General features: G+C 35.1%; 1 protein-coding gene across 2 annotated transcripts; it reads right to left on the reverse strand.

Annotated features, from left to right (window-relative positions):
• Positions 1-2,642: 2,642 nt before the first annotated feature.
• On the reverse strand, positions 2,643-11,663 carry LOC148611212 (phytanoyl-CoA dioxygenase domain-containing protein 1-like). Of its 2 annotated transcripts, none has more exons than XM_088591503.1 (9): positions 11,473-11,663; positions 10,995-11,112; positions 9,795-9,895; positions 8,800-8,941; positions 7,656-7,750; positions 6,400-6,505; positions 5,848-5,932; positions 4,475-4,670; positions 2,643-3,066 (listed from the first exon to the last, which is right to left on the reverse strand). In XM_088591503.1, the coding sequence occupies exons 1-9, from the start codon at positions 11,608-11,610 to the stop codon at positions 2,896-2,898; spliced, it is 1,152 nt and encodes a 383-aa protein (XP_088447629.1). In that variant the 5' UTR covers positions 11,611-11,663; the 3' UTR covers positions 2,643-2,895. The 2 variants fall into 2 exon arrangements, with proteins under 2 accessions (XP_088447629.1, XP_088447630.1); XM_088591504.1 differs by having other exon boundaries at positions 10,995-11,135; positions 11,473-11,611.
• Between the last annotated feature and the right edge of the window lie 3,736 nt (positions 11,664-15,399).

A 15,399-nucleotide genomic window follows, 5' to 3' on the forward strand; every position in this document is an offset into this window, starting at 1 on the left:
ACCTCTTTTAAATAAAAAAAAAAGTATTGAAAAGTTACGATGCTATATTAAATTATTACGACTGTGAACGCAATGATAAACAAATACGATTTCAGCGGATCTGATAAAATAATGAAATTAATTTTTTTTCTCAAATCGGACCAAAGACAAAACAAAAAGAGTAATCAAGGGAACCAAGGTTATAGCGGTAATCAAAAGAATGTAATCCAGGGACAAAGAACAGACATGGAAAACAGACATACACAACAAAGAACATAAAGTAACTAAAATCGTAAATACAAAGTAACAAAAGTGAATGAGCAACTCGGACTCCACTACAAACTGGGAGCACGGACCAGGTGTTCCGGTAAGATAAGCGCCCTCTGCTTTTCTAGAAACACACGCCGATTTGCCTATAAAAAGTAAAGTCCGGGGTAGACAAACGAGGAAATGAGAACTATGACCCGTTGAATAAATCAGTTTTCATGGTGCAGATGGATACACCATAACCATTCACGAGTCCATAAAACTTCTGTAGTGATGACTTCAATCTTGTAGCAACATAACCCTGTTCCAGAAGCCTATTTGTTAGAGTTATAGCGCGATACAAAAAGTCAGCGTAGTTTCGGCAAGCTCTGGCATAACGTATGAGTTGTGATATGAACACTCCGTACGCAGGTGCTGAAGCGATGATTTATTCTGGTGTGGCTTTTTTTACCCCTTATAACTCGAAAACCGTAAGAGATATCCGAAATCTGATTGAAAAATGCAGGCAGGATTATTAATGAGGAATCCAACGAAGAATCCAATGAAATAAAAAATTTCGAAATCGGACCCCCCAAAAAAAGTTATGAAAATGTTTTTAGGCGTGTCAAACTTTGACCCCCTATAACTTGAAAACGGACCAAAACACATAAAATCTACATTTATTTAGCCGAATTAAATAAAGAATACTTTAAAAATAGAATATTTAAAATCGAAAAAAACAACCTACATGGGTTCTAATAAAATAAGTATTTTTACCCTTTTTGGTCACTTTTTCGAAAGCGGCAGGGGCAACAAAGTCCAAATTAAATAGGAATCTTCTTAGTTGTTGGTAAAATCATATTAACATTTCAGAACAATTCGTCAACCACAACTAAAGTTATCGCATGGAAACGAAGTGTCCCCTGACCACGAAGACGACGACGCGGACGACGACTGCGCAATAACATTATACGACCGCAAGTTTTTTTCGTCGTATAATAAAAAAGGGAGATTTCGCTCTCAAATTTTCTCAAAGATGGAGATTTGCCAAGGTTTCGTTTTCTCGAAATTTTTAGCAATGTTTTATGTTTAGCAACAGACCTTATAAAATTCCGAAACGAATACATGTATTCGGAAATATCAACATACATCTACATTAGAGATATAAAACCAAGTAGGAAAGATTCATTTTATACGCTTTCACAATATGATTTCCGGGGGGTGGGTGCGACTGACTTTTTGCTTGTAGGTTTTTTGGCTCCCTGTTTTAGTGAGGGTGTTATACTTTTTTAGCGCATCACGAAATTTGTTTTCATAATTCCTAACATTTTTCTCATAGGATAAAATTTCCTTCAAATCATTTTTGATGTCAAACTGTTTACCACATCAGGATGTACTCTGATCATTTCAATTGAGCAAAACGTACGAAATATTAATATCGAATCGGATAATTAAATAATACAACATGTGTGTGTTATTTTACCTGTATGTGAAAAATTAATAAGCACACTTCTTTTTACATGTAACAATTATAGAACGATGTACGTCGCAATACAAAAAAGACGTCAAATTTTGCCGATTTCGACGTTACCAAAAATGGCACCAATACCGTACGCTACGTCTATATATATGCTTTGCGGAGGAAACAAGAAGTCCCCAGCCGCAAAAAGTGCATAAGTCCTATAACTCCTGTAAAATCTGTCGAATTAAAACGGATGTACTATATGATCAATTACAAAAGGTGACTAACAATCCTAGAAAGTTTGATCAAAATCCGTTCCGCAGTTTCTGCGGAGTTGCGTCCACAAGTGTGACCGACGGAAGGACGTAATGACGCATGTATTTTTATGCCCGTCTGCGTAGAGGCGGGGGACAATAAAATATTATAAGTTAGCACAAAAGGTAAAACAGTTAAGATCTGGACAAGGTTATTATGAAGGTGAGAGCTGGTTAATAAACTAATGAGTCTATCTTCTCGATAGGCAATGGGTAATGAGGTAATTGTATAGGAAGTAACGTAATAGCAAAGATGGGTCCATGTGCACTTGTATTTGTCCGGTATTTACGTAAGATATGAGTTTCACACGCATTCGAACAGAGAGAGGAGATTCTTTTGTATAATTTCATACCTAGAGGAACTTATTCTTCTATAAAAGTAACCAAAATCAACATTGCCCAATATCCTGCTACAGTTCATCATCACACCAAGCAATTAACTGCCCTGGTTAATATATTGTCTATACATGTATAAATCTGTCTGACGTCCGACTGTCTTTGTGTCGTAATTCATTGTCGTTGGGGTAGATCAAGTAGTATTTTATAAATCTTGTGGGTAAAATATTATGGTTTTCTCATTAAAACTTAGTGTATAGTAGAATTCATAACAACTGTTAGACAAAAACCAAACAATTATCAAATGAAACGAACACATTGTAATTCTTGAACATAATATACACAAAAGTGACTCTAATATAACATCTAATTAAAAACCAATGAATAATGTAACTATACCTTAAAATACAACATAAGGATTTTGTTGATCATAGTATAACAATTAAATTTCAATAAATATTAATGTGAAACAATATAAAAAAATCAAAAATGTTTGTTTTTCTATTTTACTGATTTATCACCACATTTTTTTTTCTTTTGTCAATATGAATTTTCGTTTCATTCTTTGTCCTCTAGTTTCCTCTTCCGGGTTTTAGGTCCAACGATCTTTCTGTCTTTGGAATAGTCATAATATTTAAAGTTAGTAGTGTGTTTGTTGTGGTTGATGAGTTCCCACTGCCCCATCCACGGGCCAACCATTGTGGTATCGAAGGGGTCACTTTCATCTACCTGAAACAGCACAAACATTATTTTATTCGATCAATTTATCATCTTTATTTCCTCCATAGTTGAAGATTTGATATTTAAGAACAAAATTAGCTACAATACTGACGAAGCTAGTTAACATTGTATACACAAACTAAATGGTCATTACAGACCCCAAATAACTAAAATACATTCATTGTAGTTGATTTTATATGATGATATATATCACGTACATGTGAATAAGTGATGAAAAAGATCATACAAAAAAGTTGAGTGCATTTTTGTGACATATTCTGCTAAATACCCCACGAGGTGACGCCATTTATCGGATGATAATGCGTTCATGGCAGTCGTGACTCCATCCAACATTTACACGACCAGGTATATTATCATGCTGATGTAAATATATTACGGATTCATGGACATGAAGCATGTCAACTATCTTATAAAATATCTCGGATCGAACATCTAGAAGTTGTTCGTGACTAAGTACGTCATGTCTAGCAATGTCTGTTGACTTGCATGAAGGACACATGCCTCGTCTAATTGGAGTCGAACATAATTTGACAAGTATCATTATGTTGAGTTCATAAATGGTAAGGAAATGAGAAGCCTTAGAAGCTCATGAATACCAATGTATTGCTGCATATCTAGTTGTCGTTCAACGCTATGCTTCCATTTGTTTTCTTCATAAATGTAAATAGTTTGGATGATTATTTATCTCCAAAAGGATTTTTGTGGAAAAAAATGTCTTTTAGATAGTTTTCGAAAAACAAGAGCATGTCGTATTTGCACAACGGCTCAACAGGCTCATATGTGATTGACGATTTGCTACAGTCTCCAGTCAGCGCTTGTGCAACTAACTTAAATAATTGCTTGAAAAAATATCCACTGTTAGCTCGGCAGTCTACTAAAAGAAAAAAAAATATCTTGTCAACAAAACCTTCTATAGACAATAGGCCTTCGTTTGCATTACATGATCCACATAAACAATCTAAACAATAGGATAAAATAAAATAACTTATAATAACTGAAGATAAGAAAAAAGACAACACAAAATAAACTAAATGCTTCTGCACTATGAACGGTAACTTCCACCCAAACACTGGGATTGACATCAAGTAGAGTAGTCTTGTCCTGCTTCGCCAGCAGCACCCGTCATATTGTAAATAAGTAAAATCGGTAGGCGTCATACTCGGAGGTTGTCAACAGGTAAGACGTGAAAACTAAATAAGGATATCATGTCTAATAAGTGAAATAGAAACTTCATATTAGTCAATCAACTTGCTAAAGAAAGTTTTTTTTTCATATAACAGGCAGTGTGGACTGTCCCCAAAGCTAGATATATGATAGATAAACATTTACATCTTTTAATACTTACAGTCTTCTATTCCTTTCGTACAAAACTTTAAGTCTTTACGGCATTTCCTACCTGCTTAAAATAGCGCTTTGACCATATTTCTTTCCTGTCTGTATTGAGGAATTTGTAGAAGTCTGGCTGTGTTATTTCTCCAGCTGATGACCTCATTATAACACCCTCTCCGATACCATAAAATCCCCAGTCCTCTTTGGGTGACTGGTATCTTAAGTCCACACTCCAACGCACATCAGTAGAGACATTCTGAAGACTGATTAAATTAATATATACTTGGTAAAACTACATGCATATACTGTCAACCAATAATAAATTATGGGGGATACTCTATACAAGGATATCACATACGCCCATTTCTCTCCTGTATGTACTTTTAAAAAGACTCAAAGATCTGACATAGAAAAATAGGAAAACAGAGAAAAGAAGCAAAAGACAGCTTCTCCCATTTTACAATTAACACTGTATTCCTTTCATATTCATATAATTCATATAATCGTAGTCAATATAATTTACTGCAGTTGAACGTCCAATATAAGGCGAGGACGTGAACGGTTGACCAATCAAACATACCCTGCTTTTCACGGTCAGATTTTACTGTATTAGCTCATTGAAGTTTCAATATACAAAAAGACGATGTGTTTTATCCTGCAACTAAGCTTTCTACTATAACAAATCAAGGATGTCGAATGATGCAATCTTTATTCCTCCACTGCATAATATCGTCTCCTGGTTATCGTCAGAGTAATCAAGGGAACCAAGATTCTAGCGGAAATCAAAACAATGTAACCCAGGGACAAAGACCAGAAAATATCGATATACGTATTTGTACTCGCTTAGAAACAGTCAAATAAGCTCGGGATACCTCGCGATCGGACTGTTCCTAAAGCTCGTCAAATAAATTTGATATTTTCCGGCAATATACATGTATTGTAATTATCAACTCGGATTCCGATTCCGATTGGTGGTTTTTAGTCTTGACTATCCTTACGGATCTCGCACGACCGCCCCTTGCGGGGATTGTGTTAGTAGATGTATGTTAGTAGTTGAAGGTAACGGATCCCAGCCTTCGGGATACCTGACTGAAGAACTCAAAGTATTTTCTACTAGCGGCTGGGCTGCTCTGTTGACATTCTGGCCTAATCCCAGACCCCACGTGGGTCCGAGAGCGTTTCCACACTCTAACTGTTTGGGAGTACGTCAACGTGTAGAGTGCTCAGATTCAGAACCAAAGTTAACTTATACTAGTATTGTAGCTGTGTTTGTACATACAAACGCACTCAAGACAAGCACGCTGGTCAACACGATACCATGCCGTTACATATATATAATATTGAATAAAACAACTTTCAACTTGTAAAAAATGGCCGCAAGTTGAAATTTTCTTGAGTATTTGTTTTCCTTATTAGTTTTTTTTTTAAGTAGATGTATACCTTCTGTGAGGAGTCAAGTTGTGGAACAACAAAAACCCGCCGTACTCAATAGGTAAAGTTATGACATCACGCGCCATTTTAGCATCTGAAATTACAAAACAAAATAGATGTCCAGTGCCAAGATCATGCCGACTTGAAGATCGAGGATCCATTTTATGACAGATTGTTCACAGGACACATGCTAAAGCATGTTATACGATCGTAACGGGTACTTAAAAATATCCATTTTCATATCACCTCTCCTATCAAAGTAATATAATTAAAAAGTCTGAAAATGTATAATAAATATGTAAAATAATTCTTCTAGAAATGTATAAATGCAAATAAGCATAATTAAACCAATGTAGGTGACTGGCCTACACATTTAAAACATGCTTGGTAATTAAACAAAATGATCATGTTGTATTTCACGGACAGTTAGTACTTAGCTAGTACAGACATCACTCTTTCGTAGTTGAAAAAGTTTGGAGTTACAGATTATTTAGAAGCTAACTCAAAATCTGAGTTAACCCCTAGTATCAGAACGAGCACTGAAGTCAGTGGTGCACTTACCAAGATTATTTTCCATTTCCTCTTCGTCCAACATGATGTACCATGATGGTCCTTTACAGCACGTGTGTCGTGCAACTTTACCTTTCCGATGGGCATTCTTAACAACCTTTACAAAACATTAAAAATGTCCCTCAAGTTTTAAATAGATTGTTGACGATGCATACCCGTTTACAGCTTAATTGTTTGATTGTACATACATGTATACAAGCATGGTAGTGCGACAAGAGAACCGGAATGAGCCGTAATCTGAATGCATCTAAGAATATCGCAGGGTAACATGCATACAAGCACGGTAGTGCGACAAGAGAACCGGAATGAGCCGTAATCTGAATGCATCTAAGAATATCGCAGGGCAACATGCATACAAGCACGGTAGTGCGACAAGAGAACCGGAATGAGCCGTAAACTGAATGCATCTCAGAATATCGCATGTCAATATGCATACAAGAATGGTAGTGCGACAAGAGAACCGGAATGAGCCGTAAACTGAATGCATATAAGAATATCGCATAGCACTTTGCTACTAATACAGTTTATCATTTAATATATTCAGATCTCAATTATTCAAGTGAACCAATGAAGGCTTTTGACTCATCATGTAAAATTTTGTTTAAGTATGATTGTAGATAAGTTTTGTTTAGAAAAATTATGTTCATATATTTGAATAATAAGGCAAGATACATATTAAGTTTGGCAACATATAAATCGATCATAAGTATCATAAAGCATTACAGTAAGACTGGATTAACTAAAACGTGCATACCTTGTTCCAAACCGTTATGTTTTGAAATCCTGTTGCATACTAGTATAAGTGGTTTATGCGGTATAAATTCAGCATAATTATATAACAAAGCACATCTTAAGTCAAAACATGCCCAGTGTAGAAAGGTTTTAGACACTGTAGAGACGAATTAGTGCATGGCAAATCAATCGAATTTGAAATCATAGTCCAACCTCATTTAGTCTGAAGGTTTTTTTAAAAATTGCATAATCATCATCTTCCAAAAATAAATAGGCTATTGCTACCAATCATGATGACAATATTTATACATCCTAGAATTACCAAAATTAGTAATTTAGACAAAAGCTGACAGATGGATAGATGTCAAAGACTTGCCACTCAATTAGTATATGTATGTTGCAGTGCACACGACTGTATAATGCACATTTCATTGTGAATTATATAGGGGCATTGAATAATTATACACATTTTAATTCAGTTTTGTTCGAATCGATTCGTTGGAACGTTCTCGTACCTGCATACACCCATTTTCAGTTGTAGCATCAAGAAATGGGATCCAGGCCGTCGGTATCACGTGATCATAAGATTCGTTACTGAAATAGGCACTGTCTGTAAAACAATCAAAAGTATATTCCTTTACAGATACAACATGGACCAAAACAAACAAACAAACATAAAAATGAAAACAAAAACAAACAAACAAACAAACAAAAAAAAAAAACGATGTAACAAAACAAAAAATATGTAATTACACTGGCCAGATTATCTTTTTCTGTTTTTCACAAAACATTTTGTAAAGAAAACTAAACTATCACGACGTTCTTAGAACGATAAATAACATTTTTTTGTTTTTATTATTTATCAAGTTCCAACTGTAAAACTGTATTAGTGCAATATAAATCTCATTTTTTTGCCATTGTTTTATCAATGCACTTTGCACTTTATTTTATCGTATATATTATTTTGTATTGAATATTTAATGGCATATAGAAAATGAGAAGGATGTAGAAAAGATAAAAAGAACTTGATAACTCTAACCAGTCAACTGACTACAAGAAAAACAAAACCTTTGATCGTGTGTGAATGCCCTTATTAAAAACGCAATTTTAGAAAATTCAGCGCCCGATGTGCTTTTAAGCACTTCGAGGGGACAATTTCTTTGATACGCCTATTCAAGTGACATCTAAAGCTGAGAGAAACGAACTTCAAAGAGTTAAAGAAAATTACCAGTAAATTCACTTAACCAAGAAAACGTGACCAATGGTTTAATACATGTATAACAATGATATCGGTCATATGGTGCATTGTAAGAGGATTCTAATTATTATATCTCAATAATCTCCCAATAATCATGTCACGTTCGTGACTGAATGAATATAAATGGATCATATTAGTTAGGAAGAAGATACTATTTGTAATGCATTAATATGTGGAAGTTAGTACACTCCTGTTTTATTTACTTGATATACACCACGATGTTGAGAAGTATAAATGGCAAAACAAAGATATTTATATTGTACTAATACAGTTTTACAATTGGAACTTGAACTAATGGAACTCTAAGGTGTTTCTAAACCCTAAAATATCCAGTTCACATTGTCACTTACATTGATTTGCTGAAACGTTTCTTCCTACAGAGCTTCTATGTTTAATCTTACCTTGGTGCCATGGTATATCAGTGGCAACACTGTTAGGTGTTTTGGTCCGGAGGTTCCAAACGGGATGTCCAGCAATGTCCGGTCCTATTAGCTGTTCAATAATGTTCAACAACCGGGGATTGGACCACAACTTTTGGAAGGCCTACACGGAAAAATATATTGATGCATATACAAATTTTGTAAATATCAAAGTCTACTGGTGTTCCTTTTTATACTTTGATTTTTCGGGTAATTTATTATTTCAATACCCAATTACAGATGCGGTACATTTTTTTTATGAAAGGGGGTTCCGATCCGGAAATTATTAAAGGGGGGGGGTTCAAGCAATCATTTGGTCAACAATATGAATAACAACTGTAAATTTGGCAAATAATCTCGGCTGGAGTCTTCACGCGACGTTTTAATTTCCCGGCACCTGGCGGGAAACAACAAATTTTTAATCACTCGCTAGTGCAGTGTGGATGAACCCTATGAATGGGAGAAAAAATAGATTCTCATTCAGTCTCCAGGGGATTACAGTATTTCTCCACTCGAGATAGTTAAAATCTAAAATTTAACTATCGAGAGTGGAGAAATCCTTTAATCCCCGAGAGAAATGGGGGAGAATCTGTTTCTCCCATAAATAAAACCATAAATATGAATTCAACAACACCCTAAATTCTCCCAATATCAACTACGTCATTAAGGACCTCCCCTCCAGTCATCAAGTCATTGGGTCATCTACATCACTAGCTAGCAATATGAATAGTTGATACACTACCAACTAATTTTTTTAAAATATGAATAACATTGTAAATCAACAAGTATTTAATTAATCAACAATATGAGTAACAACTGTAAATATGGTAATCATGGCAAGAGTGGTAAGCATGGGTGTCTTCACGTGACATTTTTATTTCCCGGCACGTGGCGGGAAAATACAAATTCTCGTGCGGTTGTAAATGAAGCCTATGAATGGGAAAAACCCAATTCCAACTTTAGTGTCAGATTCATACCTCGGGCATTTTCTGTGATTTAAACAATAAGACATTGGACCCTTTAAACTCCTCCTCCATTTTACAAAGCCTTTTAAAAAATCCTAAGTCTTCATACTTATCTGTAAATATCAATGGTAAAGAAAAAAATTCATATGATTAAAAAAGATCTGTAAGTTTTCAAGTCTTTAAAGCTATCTTAAAATAAGAGATATAACTTTTACCTTCACGTGATTAAACAGACAAAAAAAAAATATCTGTATATGAAAAAATTAATAGGTGCATATTTCAAGGTCGATCATGACTAATTGTTTTTACCACAGGCACTTGGGGGCGGGATTTTTTTAAAATTTTTCCTCAAAAATAACATTAAATCATTTTGTTTCCATATTTGAGTAATTATTCGTGTTCTCTGACATGTCCGCTTGCTATTTATTGCTGTTTATACTATGCATAGTTTTCATCTATATAGAGTTTTGTTTCTTTGTTTGTTGGGGTTTAACGTCCGAGCAGCAATATTTCAGCTATATTCAGACAATGAACATGAAATGGATGATAAAATGAACATGAAATGATAAAAAAAAGGATGGGTCACAAGGATAATAGGGTCGACAAATTTTGATTGCCACTAGAAAAATGGGGGATGGGTAAGGTCGGGCAATTTAGCCTCCTGTGGCGGAGCGCAAAGGTTCCTACTCCTATCGAATACCACAGCAGAGTTCTTTAACGTGCGAGGAACGTGGCATCTTTCCCAACACGGTGCACCACTATGGTTTGCGGTCAGGTTTTCCGTATTATAGCCTGACAACCCCAGCATGTAACATGCCAGGGGTACCCCATTCCACCACTTGGGACACACATCCCAGTTGCTCTGTGGGCAGAGCGCCTAGCCCCCGGCTAAGTTTCTGAGCACTATTTAGTCGCCTTTTACGACAAGCTTAGCGCTGCTGCAGGCCTATTCTTTTGACACCCGGACCTGCACGGGGTATATAGATGAAAACTATGCATAGTATAAACAACAATAAATAGTAAGTGGACATGTCAGAGAACACGCGTAATTACTCAAATATGGAAACAAAATGATTTAATGATATTTTTGAGAAAAATTAAAAAAAAATATCCTGGTCCCAAGTGCCTATGGTTCTTACTATATGAAAACACTCCGCACACATGTTTAAAAAATCAAACAATATATTTTTTTATATAAGTTAATTTTGGAACCTTTAATTTTTCCAGCTGCATACAATTTATTGGCTAAATTGTCTACCATAATGTCTATAGCATCTCTACACGGCTGTAGCTCCTCTGGTGTGAAAAACTTTTCCACCACTACATAGCCCTGTCACAAAAGTAGAAATGTACCTAGAACATGACATATTAGAGTGATTTTTAGTTTTAAAAGTTTGGTTTTAAATAATTCTTAGTTACAATGCACTTTCTCTAGCTTTTAATCTGATGATATGCTCACGATGAACTAATTCATGCATTTAGTGTATCAAGTCTATTTTTTTACACAAAAAACACTCTATACAAGTTTAAAAGCATGATCAAAGTTGAACAGTTGAACAACGGGTTCATAGATTTATAGTATTACGACTTCAAACGTAGTTATAACTTATAAATAATATGGATACATTGAGAAGTAAACCCGGAAGTAAAAATTAAAAAAAATGCTGTTTAAATAACAATTTAAAAATACCTCCTCGAAAAATTGTTTTAGTTGCTTTTCAGTCAGCTGACCTTCCTTCTTTTCTTTTGGCTGAGAGGGTATTGTGATAAAAGGTTCGGGATGAACCTCATCGGTTTCTCCGGGATAACGTTTTCTTCCAGAAGTCATGGTCTTTGGGATCAGAACATATGTTTGTTTACAAATATAAGGTCAATATTTGGTACTTCCGTTTTACCGAGGGAGAATTCAGTTTACCACAGAAAGTATTGTCAAGCATCACTGGGCCTTGCGTGCCCCAGAAAAGGCCCAGTGTCGTTCCGATTTAATATATTATACGTCCAACAAGGGACATATGGTTTTAAATAGTTTGAAATACAATTTAACTGACAAATGTCGCGAGATGATAAACTTCTAACATGTTTCAAGTCTAGAAAAGCAGAGGACGCATACCCTACCGGTGCACCTGGTCCATGCTCCCAGTTTGTAGTGGAGTCTGAGTTGCTTATTTACTTTTGTTACGTTGTATATACTATTTTGGTTATTTCATGTTCTTTGTTGTGTGTCTTTTTTTCCATGTCTGGTCTTTGTCACTGGATTACATTCTTTTGATTTCCGCTAGAATGTTGGTTCCCTTGATTACTCTTTCAAGCAGTGACTGTATTGTATAAGTTTGACAGAGGAACAGCATGATCCAGAGATATGACCCTAACCAAGAAATTAGACAAGTTCACGTTTATAGGCCATGGTTTGGGATTTCATTCCACTGCTGACGCTTCTCTATCCTTTTTGTCGACAAAACATCATAGGTTAAAAAGAATACACACAGAATTAAACTAGAACCAAAATGATCAACGTCAGCTCCACTATAACTGAAAGTTTAGAATAGGTGCACAGTCAGGATAATTTTTTTTAGAAACTACAAACATATGATATCAAATACGGTAATACAAAAAGGGGAAACTACGACATTGCGAACAAATCTGTACCACTCCATACTGATCAACATGTTCACATGGCATGGGTTGTCCTCAGATGGGAATCCTAGCAGGCTCACATCTGGTATGAATAGTGCCCCAACAACTCCAACAAAGAGTACCCAATCGCTCGTTCAGTCTGCAGACCATCTATTCCAGTACACAAATTCTGACTATTTCAAAGTAATCAAACCATGTTTCATCACTTTAAATGATATATTTGACTACAAGGACGACGAACCACATTGTACTATATCAAAATGTGGAATTAAACATTCTAATATCCGACTCTTTCTTCACTAGTACCTTTACGAAGTAAACATTTCACACACTTAAGTTTCAAATGGACAAACTTAATCTATGGGTTAGAATGTAACTTATGTCGGTGAAACACAATAATTTTAACGTTTAAACTAACTAATATGCGGTCATCGTTCTGGAATTAATACCACCAAATTCCCGACAGTTTATCAACATTTTAATCAAGAAGATCATTTATTAATCCTCTCTTTGAAAGTTCGTATTCTTGAAAAAAATTACCATCAAACGAACAGTCCTGCCCTAATTAAAAACTATATATCGTAGAGAAAGAGAGAATACTGGATAAGCCGACTAGGTACTGCAATACCTTGTGGTTGCCATGACAACACATCAAAAGTACAGGAAACCTTTCAAGCCAATGTAGTAATAACATAAATGTGATGAATTTATTTGAGAAAAATCCAAGACAGGTAAGACAGTCATGGCCATCGCAACTATACGTCACCAAAGATGCATGATGTCTCCATAGATGGTCTTCTTCCTTTCATACAAAAACCTCTTGGACTTCATCACATTCGATCTAAACTCTATTCTATACCTCTCACTTTATTACACCCCTTTTACAAAACTGGATACCACAAAACCTCAAACTTTTAACTTCTACACTCACAGATGTCAAAGAGGGTCTGCAGTCCTACCACAACACTTGTTACTCCCGTAGTGCTATTACTTCAATGTGGATCCTGAAAAAAATCGAAAGATCTTGTGGTCCTCAATTCAAGATTATTATCAGAATATAATACCATTAAAACTTATGATTTTTCAACTCTTTGTGTTTCTGTTACCCATACTCAGTTAAAATCCTGACTTAAAAACATTATACATCGTTGTTTTTCCAAAAAAGATGGTACACCTAGGTTCCTCATACTTTGTAAACATAATTCTAAATCATCTTCCAAATATACAGAAGATGTTTTCAAAATGGTGGATTTTTTTATCGATAACAAATTTGTCCAATGTGGTGGACGCGTTTTTCAACAAACGGTCGGCATTCCAATGGAAACAAATTGTGCTCCTCTACTTGCTGCCCTATTCTTTCGCTCTTATGCGGCTGATTTTGTAGCTGATCTGATTCGGAAGAAAGAACACCGTTTAGCGAAATCCATTAATTTGATCGTAGTTTCTGCTAAACTGATGATGTATTATAGTTAAAAAATCCTATTTTCGCGGATTTGATACATCGCATGAGCAACTCGGCGGATGTTTCTAGAAAAGTGGAGGACACTTACCCTACCGGTGCACCTGGTCCATGCTCCCAGTTTTTAGTGGAGTCCGAGTTGCTTATTTACTTTTATTGCTTTGTATGTATTATTTTAGTTACTTTATATTCTTCGTTGTGTTTGTCTGTTTTCCTTGTCTGGTCTCTGTACCTGGATTACAATCATTGATTTCCACTAGAATCTTGGTTCCCTTGATTACTCAATCGTATAACTTTCGAAGTGACGACTAGACTATCGTGACAACATAACATTGTTCAAATTGTTCGACTTTTAAAAATAAACCTACATCTATGAACATTTCAACGCTTTAATTTTGAGGTTTCTCAGTCCGTAGGCCGATACGAATTTCACCAAACATTTTATTATTTTAGCAAACACAGACGGATAAGAAGAAGGTGTACCTGGACTGCGGGCTCCGGGATTTTTTTATGAAGAGTCCGGGTAGCTCATTTACGTAGGTTTTTTTTGTGAAACTTATATTTATATACTAGTATGCAATACATTCAACTATAATATTATTTATAAAAAACCAACAAAGCACACTAAAGCTAGTAAATAGGTTCGCCAAGTTTGGAGGAGGACAACAATGTCACATTAACACATACAAACGAATTCCGTATATGTTTATGCGTTTTTTTTTCTGTTTCTTCGTTTAGAATTCTGTAAAGGTTTCATTCTTTATGTATTTGTGTTGTATACCTAATACATCTATGATAATTTGAGACAAAAGTACAACTACATGTATTCATATCGCAGACCCGCTTAACTGAACTATAAGAGATATCTGTATATAATATTACAGTTCGGAGAAGTGTTTTTTAATAACGGTCTTATGTCGTTTTCATTCGTTTCAAACATGGACGTTTTCGGAGAGTCAGGTGCGGGGTTACAATTCTTTCGCCTAAATGGACTGGAATACGTTTAATTACGCATTGCATTGGCTAATTAGAAATATAAGATGCTACATAACATATGTTTGAATATACAAAATACTGTAGGGTACTTGAAAAAATTGCCCTTTACAGGTGAAATGGAAGAAAATATGAAATTCCGAAAATTTCCCATTTTATGAAAACTCATTATTGTCACCTTGGAACTGAAAAACACGCGTCTGAAATGAGCAGATATGTTGAATACATCGATAATTAAAACAATAGTACCTAATTGTTTATCGTACACCGTTTATATGCTAAAAATTATCATTTTAGTTCATGTTGAGGTATTCTTTCATGGGTAGGGTTGGCAATTTTTCACCCAACTTGACTTTGAAAGTTCAATTTCTTATTACTTTGGATTGAAAGGTAAGACACTATAAAAATTACTGTATCACATAATAGTTGTTTAAACTACGGTATTAAAAAAAATGACAATATCGGGATAGAAATTCTGAAATTCAAAAAAAAAAATCCCATTTTTTCGATTTTATAGTAATTGTCACCCCA

Source organism: Perna viridis, chromosome 7 (assembly GCF_037379345.1).
Source record: "Perna viridis isolate PV_CMFRI_1.1 ecotype Kerala chromosome 7, ASM3737934v1, whole genome shotgun sequence".
NCBI classification, from domain to species: domain Eukaryota; kingdom Metazoa; phylum Mollusca; class Bivalvia; order Mytilida; family Mytilidae; genus Perna; species Perna viridis.